Consider the following 19,626-nt stretch of genomic DNA (forward strand, 5'->3'; position numbering starts at 1 on the left):
GATACATTAGTAAAGCTTGCATAATACATGTGCTATAAAAATCCATAACAGGTTGTCATTTTTGTTCAGTTAGGTTGAGTATATAAAGTAATTGTCATGGGTTGATTTATTCAGGACAGTTCTTATAATAAAAGAATAAAGCAGATGTAATTCTTGGATATTACGAACAATTAATGTTTTCTAAGTGGCACATTCATTCTAATGATATATGAGAACATCAAACTTTTAAAGATTAATCATCAGAAAATTACAAATCATTAACGTGTTCTCTAGATAATAATGATACTACGTTAAAAGGGGATTTTTTTTTTACTAGTTCTTGAATTAATATTGCAGTGTTGTTACAAATTGTGTAATTTAATGTCTAGATGTGGCATCAAAGAGAAATCGCCAAGATCTTTACTTGGATTTGCAGTACATTATAAAGTTATTAAAACAGTAAACACCAAATACTTCAGAAAAATAGGACTTTTTAACATTATTAAATCAATTTAAGTATTTAATGTCAAGATATCAAGGATATTGTCAAATTTCACTCATGAAGAAAAAATACTGAAATCCCTATAGCTATCTAGGCCCACTTACTTAGCTGAGTAAAAGAGCCTTGTCTATGTATTGGAAGCTGGAAGCACTGATCATTTATTCACTCCCCGGACTCGCAAATGTTTATTGAGTTCATGTATGCATGGGGCTTCCTACAATACCTATCATTTAGTAAACCTGCATAAATGTTGACAACTATCATTTTCTACTATGTTCAAAGCATGCCAGGCATAAGACGAGTGACAAGAACAATTGCCCTCCTACGGCAGTGATGGCCCTAGACATCTGCCCTTTGCCCAATTAAAGAAATGGCTCTGGATACTTAGAGCATTTCCAGTTAAATACATTAGTCAATGATTCCAACTGCATATTCCACATTGGCACTCCTGAATTGGTTTGTATCCATGAAACATGTCATTTCATTAATTATTATTTTAATCTATTTGTAAATATTAAGTAAGATAAATAAATAACCCTGCACACTTATTGAAAATAAAAAGTAAACTTTTAATCCTTTGCTACAGTATTTAATTATGACCTTTAAATTTTGGTGTGCAGAGTTAAAATATTTGGGGGAGAAAAACTAAAAGGAAAAGACAACAATGAAAAAAATTTTAAATATGCTCTCATATGCGGTAATATGTTTATGTTTACACAATTTGTACATCATAATCACAACAAGCATTTATTTCTCACCGTTCTGGAGACAGAAGTCCAAGATTACGGTGTCAGGGGGTTTGGTGTCTGGTGAGATCCCACTTCCTGGTTCAAATTGCTGTGTCTTTAGATGGCAGAAGGGGATAAGGGAGTTCTCTGGGGTTTCTTTTATAAGACACTAAATCTCATTTAAGGGGGTTCCATCCTCATGACCTTATCACCACCCAAAGACCCCGCCTCCTAATGCCATCACTTTGGGGGTTAAGATTTCAACATTGAGGTTTGGGAGGGGACACAAGCATTCAGTCTATAGCAATTGGATAACTATAGACATAATACAAACAGAGAAAATAATTTTGGGTTTTTCCTCATAGGCTTACTTGTTTAAAGATCCCAAAAAAGGAGAAAAATCATCAGAAGTTTTCCAATAAAGAATATAAGACACAATAAAATTACTGTCATATTTTCTAATGCTTGACTATGGTTTTATCATTTAATGCATGTCAAAGAACTTAATGAGGTTTTTCTTATGGGGAAGGGTAGGACACAGAATCTCTATTTAGTAGACAATCACAGGGGAATTGCTTAACTGAATGAAGATATACATATAAAAGAGAAAGTATGAAGATGCTGGTTTTGAACAAAATAGTAAATAGTGCGTTATGGCCTAACTAGATCTCATCTAGACCATAAGCAAGGTGTCTGAGTGGTAATAAAACAGGCCCACGATGTGGACCTTTTTGCTTAAACAGCTTTTGTGCGTGCCATCAAGGATTCCATGTCAGAACTCCAAGTCCCCACAGCATCTGATTCTCTCCAGAAACTACAGGTGGGTACTAAATCCACAACATTTATGCCTAATGCAGCAGCAAGATGCTATTTTTCAATCAGAGAGAATTCCTGGCACTATAGAAAATTATGTTCCTTTCCTGCAGAAAACAGAAACAAGTGAGACTGCCTCCAGGTTTTAGTTTGTTTGTTTTAATGATAAGCTGTGACTAGACAGCTGCCTAAAAAACAGGCTTGCTATATAATAAACCACAAATAAACAGACGTTAACATAAAAATGCAGTGATCTACAACTAAGCTAAAACTAACAAGTTTTAAAAACATGCATAATCTTCATTGTGATACAAAATAAGTGCTTAAATGTTGGAAATCATATATAAAAATAAAAGCAGTCATATGTTAAATTTTGAGCTCAGGTAGGGGCCATGAACTGTGGAAAGGAAAGAGACAGAGGAAGAACCAATTACTTGCAGTGGTTTCCACCCTGGCTGCCAATGAAATTCACGTGGGATCTTCTAAAATCACGTTCTGTCCAGGTCCCAGACCAATTAAATCAGAATCTCAGGGGTGGGGATGGGAAGGACTGGACGTTTTATTTTTCATATATTCCAAGTCATTCAAATGGTTAGCCATGGTGATGAACCACTGAGCTACTGTCAGTTTCCTTCTCCCCCACCTGACAAATTTAGGGGTACCTGGGTCCCTATTTATGCTATTCCCAAATTTCCTCTCCCTCCCTGAAATGGTGTTTCTGTGGACACCCGGCTTTCATATGTTGAAACCTACCCCCCAATGTGATGGCATTTGGAGGTGGGGCCTGTGGGAGGTGACGCGTCATTAGCGTGGCGCCCTCATGAATCTGATGAGTGGCCGTATGAGAAGAGGTCAGAGAGCTACCTAGCTCTCTGTGGGGCGTGCGAGGAGGACACACGGAGAAGACAGTGGTCAGCAACGGGAAGAGGGGTTCACCAGACCCGACCACACGGGCACCTCGTCTTTGACTTCCAGCCTCCAGAACTGCGAGGAATATATTTTCGCTGTTTATACGTAATGCAGTCGATGGTACCAGTATTCTGTTACAGCAGCTGGAACAGGCTAATACAGAATCCCAGCCCAGTATTTGTGGAGGAAATGTTTAAACCTGGGATTCAAGAAGCCACTGGGGATTACAGATGCGAAGAAATGTGAGTCCAGAGGAAACTCACTGGAGAGGAATTCTGAGGCTGGCATGCAGCTCTCCTGGTAAGACAATCATTGCGAGGCCCCACCAAGCGGGGCTGACTTATGGCCACTGATCCTCCTTCTTGGGGACAGGCCAGAGCAAAACCTCGTCACACGTCACCATCTGAGAGGAAAGAGGGACTGTGTGGCCAAAAAATGCCCTTGAAAATTCAAAACTTATCTCTCAAGCCAATGCTAAGTTCCTCACAATTCCCTCCTCCTAGACTCCCATATCATCTTTGTTTTAATTTTCTAAGTCTTAGATAAATTTTATTACTATAAGGCACTGCAAACCTCTTTTAAGAAAATGCAATACACATGCAAATATTTAAGCACCTAGGTACATGTGCCCTTGTGAAACTTGATGGGAGAAAGACTTCACATAGAATTTTGCTTCCCCAGGAATACAAAACATGAAGATAATAAAATTTAAATAATGTAAATGAAATGCTTACAAAGAGGGGAATCAATTCAGTTTGCTCAGGACTTTCCCCGTTTTAGCAGTGAAAGTTCGGCCTCCGAGGGCATGTGGAGATGGTTGGTCTCCCTGCTTACAACGCGCTAGGCCTTTTGCTTAGCATGTCACATGCATTAGTTGGTGTGTAACTGTTACCATTTTATAGACGGTAAATCCCCAGTTTTTACAGATGGAGACTAAAGGTTAGCAAGATTCAGTAACTTGGTCTAAAACACCAGAGCTAGAGAGGAGCCAGGATTTAAAAGCCAAAAATCTGACTCTAGAGCCCAAACTCTTGACTATACCACATCAAAATGATCGTGGAAATAAGAACAAGATAGTTTAAGATTAATCTCCAAATCACCATTGTGGATTCAGAAACGTGAAATAGCGCTATGGAAGGCAGAGAAGCTGCTAGGAGTAATGAGAACTTGATCTGAAGCTGAAGAGTCAGCAGTCAGCCATTCATTCCTGCTGGGGCGGGGAAGGGGGCAGGAGGCAGGAGTGAGAGGGAAGGAAATGCAAACAAAGGGAGTGTAAATGCGCAGGGAAATGTGCAAGTCAGGCTGGTTATGCTCACAGAGGTTACTCTATTTGTCATTGGCTTTTTTTGTGGTAAACATGGGAGTGTAAACCCCACAAGACGTTTATGTGTGTGTGGTTGATGACATGTGCCAGACCATCTCTGGAAGAAATTATAGTGAGAATAATTCATTCACTTTTGGAAAAGCAAGCTCGAATCACGGAAAGTAGCATCAGTTCTGAAGCAATGGCTTTTAGATTTCTTTTAAGTGTCATTTTAGTATTTGATAAGTAGTGTGTGTGTGTGTGTGTGTGTGTGTGTGTGTGTGTGTGTGTTTAATCTTTGTTTCTTCTTCTCACTGCCAATGGTATCCTATTTTCCCCAGAGCAATTGTCTTTCAGTCACTTTATCCTGTATGAGTAATATCAAGTGTGTTCAAATCACATCTCCTAATATGACTTCAACCACTTTCCTACTGAGCAACAAAGACCCCCATGATGATGGCTCCTAACAATTTTCAAAAATCATTCTGTAGAACAGTCTGAAAATGGTACTCCCCTGAGTCATCATCAGAATAGTGACAATCTCTTCTCCCATAGTCATGCTAAGAATTTATTTGAAAATGCAATTAAATCCAAGAGATTATCTAACCATTTTCTTCCCTAAACTTAAACAGTTCTGTTTATAATGTTGCTTTAATCAAATATAGATTGACTGTTGAAAGATTTCCAATTACCTGTTAACTGTGAAAAGAAGTATATACAGATTATGTACTTTTTAGAACTACCCATACACATATATTAATTTTGACCATTTCATTCATATATTTGGCTTAGTTGTCTCAAGTAAGAACTTCTAAAATACTGTTTTGAGATTCTGCAGTTCCTAAATATTGAAGGAAAAAAACAAAACACATAATTAGTAACATTGTAAATTATTGCCCAGAAAAGCAGTATGTTCTGATTTCAAAGCTAACTTGTTTTCTCTAGAAAAATAAGTCAGTGAATGTTCTCTGACAGAACTGAGCTAAGACATAATACGATTTGAATAGAACTCAAGATTTAAGAATACCTGCTATTTTGCTTCAGAATAATCTAGACAATTTAGTCCTACATTTGGATTGGAATTTCAACTTGTGTATTTTTTTCCTCAAATTTGTTTCTAATTTTTAGCTGCCTAAGCCAGGGTAAACTCCCCAATCCATAAGTATTAATATAACCAAAACCACAAATAAAAACAGGATTGTCACTGAGGGAAAAAGAAATAATTTCTGCCCCAAATTGCAGGGTCTCGAATAATATTCTCTTGGCACATAATCCATAGGGTATGTATACCTGTACCTACACACACACACACACACACACACACGCTATCCCCCAAAACAGAACAAAAAAGGAAATAAAAAAACATACAGTATGGATATACATGTAGTTTCCTGACAAGAACTATATAATTTGGGGCAATTCTTTTAGAAAATGAAAGCAATAAAGAACATAAGAATAGCAGGTAGACAGGGATGCTATTTCCACTTAGGTAAACCATATCACCAAGACTAGGTTTTGGCTGAAAAATTATACCATGACTGAAAAATCAACTTATAGCAAACCTCAATTTTCCTCAGTGAATACAACTGCCAATCAATCAATCAATGTAAATCAATCTTGCATAGGAAGATTCTTCATTCAAATACAATGAAAGAAATTCTCATAATGCCATTGCAGGGGATATTCTGTAAATACTAATTGAATAAATATATATTTTTTAAAGATTTAAAACTGGACTATGCATTTGGTGTTTTCTGTGTTAAATCAATTCAGCTCACAGGGAATATCATCGATCCACAGGAAGTTCCCAAATACAGTTTTACATTAGACACCCTCAGGAACAAGCTACAGTAAATATCACATATAGACACAGCTCAGTATTGATTACATTTCTAAATAATAAGGTATATATTTTTTTCAACCAATAGAAATACATGAAACTGACTCAAACGTGATTTGAAGACAGGAAAATGTGGATAAATGTATGTAAAGGACTATTTGGGTCTCTCAGAGCCCAAGCTCCAAGTTCAAGGTGAGTGGCTGGAGCTGGAGAGCTGGAGAAATAGAAAGGTATGAAGAGTCAGTCATGTAGAGAGATGAGCAACTGGTCATTGCAATCAAGGGCACACATTTATAAGGACAATCAGATAGGATCTAGGTAAGACCCTAGATTTTGAGAGACAGACTAGTAAACAACAAGTTCAGTACACATGGGTCAGGAATATGGTGAAAGATAAAGATGACTAACCAGAATGTCTGAAACATGTGCCATGGGCAGATCAGAAATATTAAGGGGGAAGATTAGGCAAGAAGAAGGAAATCTCGCCACGTGAGAAGCAGCATGACAACAAATCTGGGCAACAGGAGATAATGATCAAACTGCAGAAACTCAATCCATCGTCCAGTTGCATCAGCACATGGAAATTTTAAGTAGTTCCTATAAAGTCAGGATCAAATCCCTAATCCCCATAGCCTGGTGCTTGGGGCAGAAGGATGTGGGACCCCTGGAAGTTGGGAGAGAGCAGGGAAACTCATGACCACAAAAGTAAAATTATGACTTTACTGTTTTATATGTAAGACAGATATGCAAATGCAAATATGGAGGTATACTTGGTCTATTATCCGACTTGGACATTAATTTGATCCATAAAAAACAAACACTCCTCTTCCCATTTTCACTGCGATTGTTTAATAATATAAAAAAAGAATATGTATTCTCTCCTTTACACATATACCATTTTGCAATTTATAAAGCTTCAAAGTTTTCTCACTGGATGCATATGCTATAGCCACATTTATATCTTTCCTGATAATCAAACCTCTTTTTCCCAATCAACTCAACTTCACAGGAAATATACTTTTATTGTTTTATTGTCTGCCACTTTAAGTGTCAGATGTTTCTCCTTCATACACAGATGGAACGCTTTGATTTAATTTCTGGCAAATCCATGAAAGACACATGTGCATCTTGGAACAGGTGCTATTCATTAGTATTTAATCCTTTCCCCTATTTCACACTCAGAAAAGGAAACATGATGTTTCTTTCATTCCAAGTCTATGGATACTACGTAGACATGTGAGTTTCTCTAAGTACTTTAAATTCAATCAGAATCCTGAACCTTTTTTGGGGGGGAACACAAGAACTAACTAAAAGTTTTCAAAATTTGTTTTGAAACTTTTTGAAATTTGAAAAATATTCTAAAAATTGTAGAATGTGTGCCTTCTTATAATCATGTGATATCCTAGTAATTTAATTTTATATTATAAAGGAATCTTTCATGTTCCTCTAGATTAGTTTCATCACAGAGATTTAGTATTTCAATCATCAATTCTTTAAATCTTCCCAAAGTTGAATGAAGATACAAAAACATCACTTTTTTGACATACACTAGCAAACTTCTCAAAGTCAGATCGGAAATAACATTCAAATACAGAGGGGAAATAACACAGCTGAGATGCTCTTGTTAAATGTATTTTCTATAGAGAAATCAGGCTAAGAAGTTGGATTTTTTTCAGAGGGCTAGAGATTGCCAATCGGTAATTGGAAAACTGAAGTAGTAGCTTCAACAGGAATACTGGCAAGCTTGTTTTAAATGAAAACCAAGAGTTCAAAATTATGAGCATATTGTCTAGTAGGTTGTTTCAGTTATCTAATTTTAAAACTATGCTCATGATTAAAAAACCAATAACAATGAACTTGGAGCAGAATGCCACCTATAAATCATAAAACATTCATCCTCAGCATTAATCTGAAATGAGAATCAACAGAAAAGTTAATGAGAATGCTGGGCAAAACACTGCCACTTTCTAGATTTTATTCATATTAAAAGAGACTTTGAAACACATTGCTGGTTGGATACACATCACTTTCAACATATATTAACAGTTTATTATTGTGCCTGAGTTTAATATTTCTGTTCTCAATTTAACTTTTAATGACGGCTACCATCCTTAGGAACTCAAGGCACATCCTAGTGGTCTTTGCTGAGTCTAGGAAAGTGACGATTTCTTCTTGCATTTTGTCTCCTTTCATTTACCATTTATTGATTGCACCCTTCCCGTCCTGTGCTAGGTACTGGAAGGAAAGCTGTCACATTCATTCTGTCTCCACAGAGTTCATGACCTAACAGTAAACTAGAATACACTGAGATAGACACCATAAAAGATATGAATTTCAGAATTCTGATGGGCACCTCTACTTTATTGAGTCCCTACTGACAGCAGATGTCATAAGGAAAATACACAAAATACTAAGATGAGAAGTATTTATATGAGAACAGAAGTGTTAATGTAAGGATGATTTACTGATTTCTTGGCCATGAAAGGTCACTAGCTGACTCAGGTTTTGTAATAAACACAGGTAACAACGTTACAGTCCAGTGCTACATCTTACATTACTGCTTTTAAAAGGAATTACAATAAGAATTATTATTGCACTGCTACTCTCAAGTCAAATTAGCTTTAAGTAGACATTAATAAAGATTAATGCCAAGTTTTAGTGATTTCAAACATGTAGCAAACCTGTTTCCTTATACTTCAGATAAAATTTAATTTAAATATATTATATATTCAACAATGTTCATTGACTGCATACTGTAATACAGGCAGTGTTCTAGGTGGGAGTTATAGAACAGAGAATAAAAAACGGCAGAAAGATTCTGTTCTAATAGAGTTTATATTTTGGGGTAGACATATGAGGTGTAATCAAACAATACAGTGAATGTTTAAATTAAAAAAAATTATTGCAGTAAAAGACACACTGCCATTAACCCCCCTAAAAATACTTCCCCTCGCTTTGAACACACTTATCCCATCGTTCTTGCCACTTTCTGAAGCAGTTCTGGAAGTCCTCTTTCCTGAGTGTCTTTAGTTGTACTGTCTTGGCTGCCTCGATGTCCTGAATCATTTTGACTTTGGGGAAGAGCCAGAAGTCACACAGTGCCAGATCCAGTGAATAAGGTGGATTAGGACACACTATAATGTTTTTATTTGACAGAAATTGCCATATACCAGAAGCGATGTGTGACACGGGGTGTTATCATGATAGAGGATGATTTACAGCACACTTTAAAACACACTTTCTCTCAACCATAGCTCACACCCGACTGACTGCACTGAACAAGTTGAAACTTGTCACATACAGTGTCACTGAGGTTTGATGCATCGCATCCCATATTGAAGATCCCTGCCTTTCCGTTGGATGGCACCTGGCTGCAGCATTCACATGTTTTAATCACAACAGAAAGGCTCTGTGTCACACATCGCTTCTGGTACAACAATTTATGCCAAATAAAAACATTATGGTGTGTTCTCATCCATCTTATTCACTGGATCTGGCACCATGTGACTTCTGGCTCTTCCCCAAAGTCAAAGTGATTCAGGACATGGAGGCAGCCACAACAGCGCAACTGAAGACACTCACAAAAGAGGACTTCCAGAACTGCTTCAGAAAGTGGCAAGAATGATGGGATAAGTGTGGTTGAAGTGAGGGGGAGTATTTTGAGGGGGTTAATGGTAACGTGTCTTTTACTGTAATAAATTTTTATTTAAAGTCACTGTATTGTTTGATCACACCTCATAGGTACTATACAAATAAACGAATTAAAACATAATAAAATATCAGGTAGTAAAAACAGTTATGAATATATACCCAAAAGTAGAAGTGCTGGATCATATTGCAATTGTATTTTTAATTTTTTGAGGCACCACCATAGTGTTTCACATAGTTACTGTGCAATTCTACATCCCCACCAATAGTGCATCACAGTTCAAATTTCTCTACATCCTCACCAACACGTACCTTTTTTTTTTTTAATAATAGCCATCATAACAGGTACGAGATAACATCTCATCATGGTTCTGATCTGCATTTCCCGGATATCAAGGAAATATCTGTGGCCCCTTGTTCATTGAAGGCTGTACACAATAGCCTAGATATGAATAGAACCCAAATGACCATCGACTGATGAATGGGTAAAGAAAATGTGGTGCTTACATACTGTGGGAAATTATTCAGCCTTAAAAAGGAAGGAAATCTTATCATTTGCAACAACATGGGTGAACCTAGAGGACATGATGCTAAGTGAAATAAGCCAGTCATAACAGCACAAATACTGCATGATTCCATATTTACAGTAGTCAAACTCGTAGAGCAGGTAATAGAATGACGGTTGCCAGGGGTGGGGAGGGAAATGGGGAATTGTTGTTCAAAGGGTATAAAGTTTCAGTTATACAAGATGAACAAGTTCTAGAGCTCTGCTGTAAGACACAGTACTGATAGATAACAACACACTGTATTGTGCACTTTAAAATACGTTGAGGATAGTTCTCATGTTACACGTTTTTACTACACACACAAGAACACATGGAAATTTAGAGGTGGAGGATATGTGTAGTACCTTAATTGTGGTGATAGTATCACAATATATGCATATGTTCAAACTCATCAAAACATATACATTAAATATGTGTGATTTTTGTATATCAATTATGTCTCAATGAAGCTTTAAAAATAATTATAAAGAAAAATATAGCAGGATAAGGGGATAGAGACTTATGGGTGTAGGTGGGTGTATTTCTATGTAAAGTGACCAAGGACACCCTTTCTGATTAGTTGACATTTAATGAGAGACCTGATGGAAGTGAACAAACCACAAAAACACCTGGGAGAGTGTTCCAGGTAAAGGGACAAGTGGTTACAAGGGTTCAAGGTGGAAGAATGGCTGGCATGCTAAAACAGCCAGGTGACCTGTGTGGCTGGAGCAAGGAGGCTGGTGGAAGATGAAATCAGAGACATGACTGAGGATTGGACTCTGCAACACCTTACAGACTGTAGACCATGGTTTTCAGTCCCCGTGTGATTGGAAGCCATTAGAGTATTTTCAGCAAAAATGTAATGCGATCAGGTGCAGATTCTTACAGGATCAATAGCAGCTGGGGAGAGGCCAGACTGAAGGGGGCAAGAATAGAATTACAAAGACCAGGAGCCTATTTCTGGAATCCAGCCCATTCTCAAGCAGACAGGATGGTGATTCGCTTAGGGTGCATTGGAAGTGGTGAGAAGGGGCGGGATTCAGGACAGATACATTTTGAAGATAGAGCCAACAGGCTTACGGATGGATTCGATGTGAAGGAAGGTGAGAGGAAGGAAGGTGATAAGAATGACGCCACGGTTTTTGCCTGAGTACTACGGTGAATGAGTGTATCATCAGCTGGAACGGTGAACAAAAAAAAAAGAACAGATATAGGTTTGTTTGTTAAGATAGAAAATAAGATTCTGTTACCAGACATAAGACTTGAGATATCTATTAAACATCTAGCATTTGGCTATTTTGTCTGGAGTCCAGGAGTCAACAGAGAAGGAAGGTGCCTTGGTTTTAGTGTTTCTGCTCTTCTAAGTAAATGACAAATGTCAACAATAAAACAGGTTGTGAAGCTTGAAATAAAGGTCCACAGTGGTGTCTCCACACCATTAACCCCGTCAGAGGACTCCTAAGAAGGTCTCTGGTCACTTAATGCCCTAGGAGTTGATGCTGTTGGTAGAATTTAAGTCATCCGGTGCAGACTGGATGCTAAGACAAGATCCCAAGGCAGAGAGACTCAACCACCTACCCGTCCGGGTAACTGGTCCTCTAAGTAGCCTATACATCTCCTACAGGCTAGAGCCCAAGGAAAGTGCCCTGAAACTATGTTCAATTGGACCCTACCTCTGAAAACACCTGGCTCAGCACTGCCACACACTGATCTGGTCTTCTTCAGCCCATCTCCTAGACACACGCAGTCCCCGGGCTCCAGATGTGCCAAAAGGCACCAAGCTTCCAATGTTCTGTGTTCTCTCACATGCTACTTTTCCACCTAAAACTTTTTTTCCTATTTCCTGGCTAATTCTAAGCCTAGGCATTACTCCATCATAATACCTTCCTGAGCAAAACGGGTTTATGCATCTGGTTTGCCCACCAGAATGTGAGTTCTTTGATGACAATAACTGTATCTTTTGTTTTTGTGGTCCCAGCATCTCACACATACAGGAGATACGAGGTAAATGTTTGGTGAATGAACAGATGCAGTTATGGGAGCCTATAAAACACCAGGACAATTGGCTACTTACTTGGTATACCGCCCTCTTGTATGCTTGTGGACAATATACTGACAGTTCCAGAATGTACTGAAGCATCTCTTCCAATCTAACCTCTTTTGAGAGTGTATTACATGGGATGGAGTGCTATAAGCACAGCCCAGCTAGGGCTGTCACAGGACTCAGAAAGGTGTTTTCCATCAGTGAAGGCCGGTCATCCCAATAAGATTCTTTCACTGCACAATGAAAATGTTCACAAGGTTGAAACACTTGTGAAATGTCTGTTTGAAAAGTATATCTGCTTTTCCCTTGCTATCATACTTGTATGCTCCGGAGGAAGACAGAAACATATACCCGAAGCGAAACTGAACACAAGTTCAAAGTGAGAAGGGTAAACGAGGGACGAGAGATTGCAACATAAAAATGTTAGCAGTACAGAGCACTAGAACTTAAGGAAAACCAAAGAAATAAAAAGTGGTACCCGAAGGCAAATACATGTTGCAGGCAAGTGAACTAAAGACAAACATGGAGATCAAAGGAAACCTCGAAGGGAAATAAGCAGAAACCATCAGGATTATTTCCACTCAAGAAACTGTGCCTAACGAAAATAAGTTAACCTAATCCAATACCAAAAGGCAATAAAGATAATTTCAAATATTATTTAAGAATCAACCCAAAATTCGATGGAGTTTAAATAAAACCTTCCTTTTTTTATTGCATCAAAGTAACAAAGTAGAGATGTAAAATGAAAACCCTTTGGTAACTTAATACTTTGGAAAGTAGACTGAAATGTCAAGAAAGCCCAAAATAATCACATAAGAAAATGAAAATATTTAGCAATCAAAGCAAGATGGGAAAATACCATGAGAAACACATAACTAAAACAATGATAAAAACTTCAAGGACAAGGCTTCTATGTTAATGCTCATGAAAACCAAACGGGAATGATGAAAACACTGTACTTTTGCCTCAAGGAAATGAGCTGATTGCTTCACCCTTTGTGCTAACAATCAGAATTTTTTCTAGCCCATAAGAAGGACCCTAAAACGAGGACTCTCATAACTGCCCAGCCACTTAATCCACAAAGTAAGACAGATCACTCTCAGGACATGAACACATTCTCACACATAGAAGGTACAGACAGAAAATTAACGTTCATTTAAGTTTATGGCACTTAGCTTGGGAAACGTAAAATATCTTACAAAGCTTCTTCTTCTATATCCTTCTAGTTACAGATGTGGAATCGGAGCCTAATAACCTTATGCAAACCAAATGAGAGTGAGGGGGAAGTTTCACGTCTTGCTCTCTGCACGGCGTGGTGTCCACTGCAGCACAGCACTGCCACACACACACCCACATTACAGGACAGCTCTCTGGGACATAACAAACTTTATCATAAAAAAAAAATCCTAATCTAAATTTAAAGAAACCAACAAAATCTGGATGAAAAAGAAGTGGCATTTCTAAATACTGTGATCATTTTCTTTTGCTTCCTCTTACCACTAACATGTCTTTTTCTAAAATCCTTTTCAATTTCTAGAATAGTATTTAAACAAATGCAGATGATTGACTGTTACCATTATAGACACTAAAGGTTTTCATCAAACAGCTGTCATCATCACAAAAGTTTCATCCCTCCACAGAGACAATCAGTACCTCCTTTCCAAGGCCCAGCATAGAACACATTTCAAAGGGGACCCTAAATTTCAAAGCAACCAAAAAGTCATGGATACTACTCTTTTCCTGCCCCACTAGAAAAAAAAAATACACTGGGAATGTTTCCACTTTACGGTTTTTTCAGCTGTGCTTTAATGTTATTGAAATATATCAAAACATCATCATAATAAAAAATGCAAGAATTTTCTGAAAGCCTTAACAACAGAATAGTATTTTAAAAAAATACTTAGATTTATATTTCAGTTCTAGTATTTAAAAGATTAATTTATTGTACACCTAAAATTAATACAATGTCAATTATATCTCAATAAAAAAATGAGCAGAAAAAAAATTTAATTTGGCCATTTTATTCATTCACTGAATATTTGCTGAGTGCTTATTCTAAGAGGTGAAAATATATTAGTAAACAAACCAGCCAAAATCCCTGCTCTTGTGGGGCTTCTATTCTAGTAAGGCAGAGATAGACAAATAAACAAATACTAGGGGTGCCAAAAAAATGTATACAAGTGGACACTTTGGTCATCGTTGCTCAAACAGTAGTTTGCTGTAATCAGAAGTGTCTGGACAACCACTTTGAGCACCTCTTGTAATTGCAGAAGTCAAACGTGACTTGTATTCATCTTTTGTTATCGGTATATATTGAGTATTACAATTTTAATACAGTTTTCCTTTCTTAAAATGTGTATACATTTTTTGGTACCCTCTGGATATAATATCTCAGGTGGAGTCAAATGCTGTGAAGAAAACGAAAGCAAGGTAAAGTGACAGACAGCACAGGAGTAGCTATTTTATCTCTGGTAGTTAGAGGGAGTCACTCTGATAAACTGACATCTGAACAGAAACATGAAAAATGGGGTGAGGCTAGAAAATATGGGGTGGTAGGAGTGTTCCAGGCAGAGGGAACAGTAAGTGCAGAGCCCCAGGTAGGAGCTTTCTTGGAAGGTTCGAGTGAAGTAGGAAGACCAGGATGGCAGTGTGGGCAAGTGTCCTGAGAATGGCAGGGATGATTTCAGGGCAGCAGCCAGGGCCCAGATGGGGCGAGGGCCTTGTCAGCCAATGATGGTGAGGATTGGGGTAATAGTCACAATTGAAATGGTAGCGTGAGTGACATGATCCGACTTAACGCTTCAAAAAATTTTTTCCGCTTTTAATTTTTTGAGGAATCTCCATACTGTTTTCCGTAGAGGCTGTCCCTATCTGCAATTCCACCAACAAACAGTCCATGAGGGTTCCCTTTTCTCCACATCCTCGCCTACACTTGTTTGTTGATTTATTGACGATAGCCATTCTGACAGTATTTGTTGCCTTTTCATTCTTTTCAGAAAAATTAAATGACAATTTGGCTGATTATATGGATCAAATTGACTATAAAAGTATTAGAATCCCTACTTTGCCTTGGGCTTTCAATTTTATTAATGTCAGTAATTAAATCCAGAGTAGAAATCAGGGGCCGGGCAAGACCTAAATGATCTATGTCTGTTTTTAATTGTTTACAATAATTGCATAACTGTCAAAGCTTCAGTTTGCTAAACACAGTCTGAAAGTCTACTGGATCAGAGGGAGCTGAGACATCCGCAGCGGCAGTCTCTGAATTCTTCTCTGAATTCATCCAAGACCTTATCATTGACACGGACAATGCCACGGTTATCTCCAGTGCAGGCTTCTCCTCTGAACTCTGCCTATTCGATGCCTCCATTTGAATGTCCCATTGACACACCATTGCAGTGCTCTGTTCTCTTTCCAGGAACACTTCTCTCCCAAAGTCCCCTTGGTTTATTTAACTTCCATTCAACATTCATATCTCAGCTGAAATCTTCTCCCTGGTGAAGGCTTCCCTGATATCAAGGCAGATGGAATTCCCCTGGAATACGTCCCCTAGCCCCCGCCCTCCTCTCCTAGTGCTTTCTCTTCTCATCATTATCGAGTACTTGGGTAAGTATATGCTTCATGTCAGGGTTCCCCACCACACTCTAAGCCCTCAGAGCAAACGCATGTGTCTTTCACTCACTGCTGTATGCCTTGCCAGACCCAAGCTCTGGGCTGGTGTACAAAGAGCACTGGACAAACATGTGGTGAATAAAAGAGTGGACATTGCACTGGTGTGGATAGCTATGAAGTGAAAGGGACGCTGCAGAAGAAAAGACTCCATGGTGCATTGCACTCAGGAGACACATCAACTCCAGCACGCTGACCTGAGGTGAAGTTAAAAAAGGTTGATAGAAATGTGTTCTCTTTGCTTTGGCTTTTATTTATCTCATCAAGCATCAACATTTTTCTCCAACTCCAGAACCACAGAGACTGAAGGAAAAAAATCAATAACCCCAAGTTATTTAAAAACAAAACAAAACAAAAACAAACAAACAAAAAGACCCTCAAGAAGTTACTAAACCCTTTGTTAGAGAACCAGACACAGAAAGGGGACACCCTTGACGTCTATCTTATACAGCAGAGCAAAACTAATTTATAAACATTTCATATAATCAGAGAGAAAAAGAGATCTTAAAAATTTTCTACCAATGGGGAATCAAAAAGAAAGAAAAAAGGTCAAAAATCATGAAAGAGAGAGTAGAAAAGTGGTTGCCAGGGGCTGGGGAGGTGTGGGACATAGGGAGAGGGTCGGTAAAAGGATATAAACTTTCAGCTATATGATGAATAAGGTCTGAGGATCTAATGTACAACATGGTCGCTATAGTTGATAAAATTGTATTGTATAATTGAAATTAGATGAGAGTAGAACATAAATGTTGTCACCAAAAAATAAAATAAAAATAAAAAATAAACAAGCCTTTAATAACAGCTTTATCAGTAGAATTAGTTTAACATCCAAAACAATTTCAACTAAAAGTTCTAGACCTAATCCACCAACTTGGACGCAGAAAACAGAAGGAAAGGATGGGTATATAAAATACAGAGATTATTAACAATCAATAGTATCTCCCATTAAAAAAATGAATCTCCCAAGCATCATAATCAATTACTTTTTCACAAGATCTAACTCTAACTGTAAATGTATATAAATATTTAAACACACATATTTCATAGCAACCTCTCAGCCACTAAAACGTAACTATAAGAATGATTTTCCTTAATGGAAATCAGATACAAACTCTGCAGAACTCGTTTCCACTCTGGCTTGTATATCCATCACATACGTACAACTCCCGTGAAACAGACTCAAGCAGCAAATCCCAAGACCCTTTTGTCACTAAAGATCCATTTGCAGTGAAAATAGTGAAGTAAGACAGGAAAACTGAACATGCAAAAAAGCAAATTAGTAGTTTAACAAAAACTACTAACTTAACTTTGTAAACATGATTTAAAATTTTCAAAGACACCCAGGCTAAATGTGTCTGCAAAAGGTGTAAAAAAAAAAAAAAAAAATGTGTTAGGAACACACGTGTGAAACAGTTTAAAAAATGAATTAATTTTCTTTGAGAGTGGTTAATGCTCGATACCTCCTTCATCAGACGGTCTTGTTAACTCACTGCAACACGAAAAGCTAGGGTAAACCTCTGATAGTTCTGACTTGTCATCTCCCAGACCTGTCCCAAAGGTACTGCTCGAATGAGATCGAGACCGCTGTCTCCTGTAGTGACTCGCCTTTTCTATATTGGAGGGAAAACATTCATACTTGCATTAAGTGAATTGAAGAACAAAGGAAACAAACACACACTTAAAAGTTTAACGAGACAGAAAAACAACCTTTCATTAAATAACAATCCAAAAGCTCAGCTATTATAAGCTCTAATCACCTATTCCCAAACTTCAGCAGACATTGCATCAACTTTATCATTGACTTACTGATCATTTATACTCATTTTTTAAATCTAGATCTTAAAGGAGAGATGGAAGGATGGGAAATTGACAAGAACTAAGAACACATTGACAAACTAATAAATTTCTCTCAAACTTAACATCTGGTTATAAATAATTGTTTTCAAGTATCACCAAGCATACAGTATTTGTTCCCTTTATTTTTAGAAAAGTTACATGACAGTTTGGCTGATTATATGGATCCAATTGACTATAAAAGTATTAGAATCCCTACTTTGCCTTGGGCTTTCAATTTTATTAATGTCAGCAATTAAATCCAGAGTAGAAATCAGGGGGGAGGGTAAGACCTAAATGATCTATGTCTATTTTTAATTGTTTAAAATAATTGTATAACTGTCAAAGCTTCAGTTTGCTAAACATGGTCTGAAAGTCTGAAATGTCAAACCATTCTATTACTATACACAGATATACGAACCATCCGGTTTTTGCTTTTAATTTTAATCACACAGTCTAAATTAAAAGTCAAACTTCTTACATAAACTATAAATTTTGGATTATACAAAATTATATAAATTTTAAGGATACTTGAAAGTCTATTTTAAGACATTTATGATGCTATATAGAAAACTTCCCCACAGTTTTATGTATAATTCTCTAAATCTACATTTAAAATGTTGTAACATCATTTTTCATGAAACAAATCTCCTTTATGTCTTTGGCAGTTTAGTGCAATCCAAATTAACTGCATTTGAAAGCACAGAAAACCTATAAAATCATATTCACTAATAAAAAAGCAGATGTAAGGAAGCTCTAGATGCCTTTCTAAATGAATCTAGAACAAACTAATTTGGATATATTAAAGAGCCCTCTTGCAAGTTTTATTTTCATAAATGCTTAATGGTATTTTAAAGCAGCCTAGCCACTTCTTTGGTTTTTTGAATTCTCAACTTTAAAATTGATATTATACTGTTGGCATAGAGAACCTCTACAGCTCAGAGTAGCTTCACTGTCAGGAGAAAATTACATAAATGGACAGGAGCTCGAAACATAAGCAGTACCAGAGAGCATATGTAGACTTCTAGACTGAATATTGTCTTCCAGGGGATCAATGTCGAAGATGGAGCCGGGATCGGTGCGCCAAACCTTGAGGTCTTTTACCAAAAGGAAGAAACGAACAAATCAAGAATGAATTTAAAAAGAAAGTCAGCACCAGAGTCAAGCGAACATCTGTAAGGAGCGAATGGAATAAGCGAACCCTCTTGGCTGCAGACATCAGAGGAGAGCAAAGGGAATTCGTATTCACCAGGATTTCAGGAAGCTTTATGGTCAAATTTAAGTTGCCCTGTTTATTCTTCATTGACCCTCCCTGGGGAGCCTGTGACGCATCACTCAGCACACGTGCACACCAGACAGCTCCGTGCAGCCTCCCCACATCCCTGAACGCCATCACGCATGCTCCCACACACTGAAACCGGTGAAATGCTTGAAGAAAACCCTGAATAAGGACATGTAATTCATGGGAAGTGACTGAGAGTTTTTTTGTCTGAGAAAACAAAACAAAAATTTCTCTCCCTATAACAGAAACAAGCGTTTAAAATATGGGCAAGTGGCAGCCCAGTTTTCATTCTGAGACAGTCAGTACAAGCTAACGCACAACATTTATTAGGAAAGTGCAATTAAAGCAAGGCATGGAGCGAGGACCGACAGGGGATACACAGATGATCAAGGAGCAGCTTCCTGCTCTCAGTGGGACAAAGATGAGGTCACTGCCGTGGTTAGGAATCAGACTGTGCAAGACAATTTAGTCTCCTATTTTAGCTGGAAGCAAAATCCAAATCTACTAACTTCTGAGTTTATCAGTCACGCC

At 37.7% G+C, this 19,626-nt stretch overlaps 1 protein-coding gene across 10 annotated transcripts in view; it reads right to left on the reverse strand.

The window, feature by feature from the left end:
- NEBL (nebulette) overlaps positions 1-19,626 on the reverse strand; it is a 341,852-nt gene that overhangs the window by 8,886 nt on the left and 313,340 nt on the right. For 8 of the 10 annotated variants that reach the window (XM_074324858.1, XM_074324852.1, XM_074324851.1 and 5 more), the window contains 2 exons: positions 18,818-18,910; positions 17,441-17,590 (listed from right to left, as the gene is read on the reverse strand). The exons of the other annotated variants lie outside the window; for them this stretch is intronic. In XM_074324858.1, coding sequence (XP_074180959.1) covers positions 17,441-17,590; positions 18,818-18,910 — 243 coding nt within the window. The remainder of the gene's footprint in view (positions 1-17,440; positions 17,591-18,817; positions 18,911-19,626) is intronic. 10 annotated transcript variants of the gene reach the window in all.

This window comes from Rhinolophus sinicus, linkage group LG02 (genome assembly GCF_036562045.2).
Source record: "Rhinolophus sinicus isolate RSC01 linkage group LG02, ASM3656204v1, whole genome shotgun sequence".
Taxonomy (NCBI): Eukaryota; Metazoa; Chordata; class Mammalia; order Chiroptera; family Rhinolophidae; genus Rhinolophus; species Rhinolophus sinicus.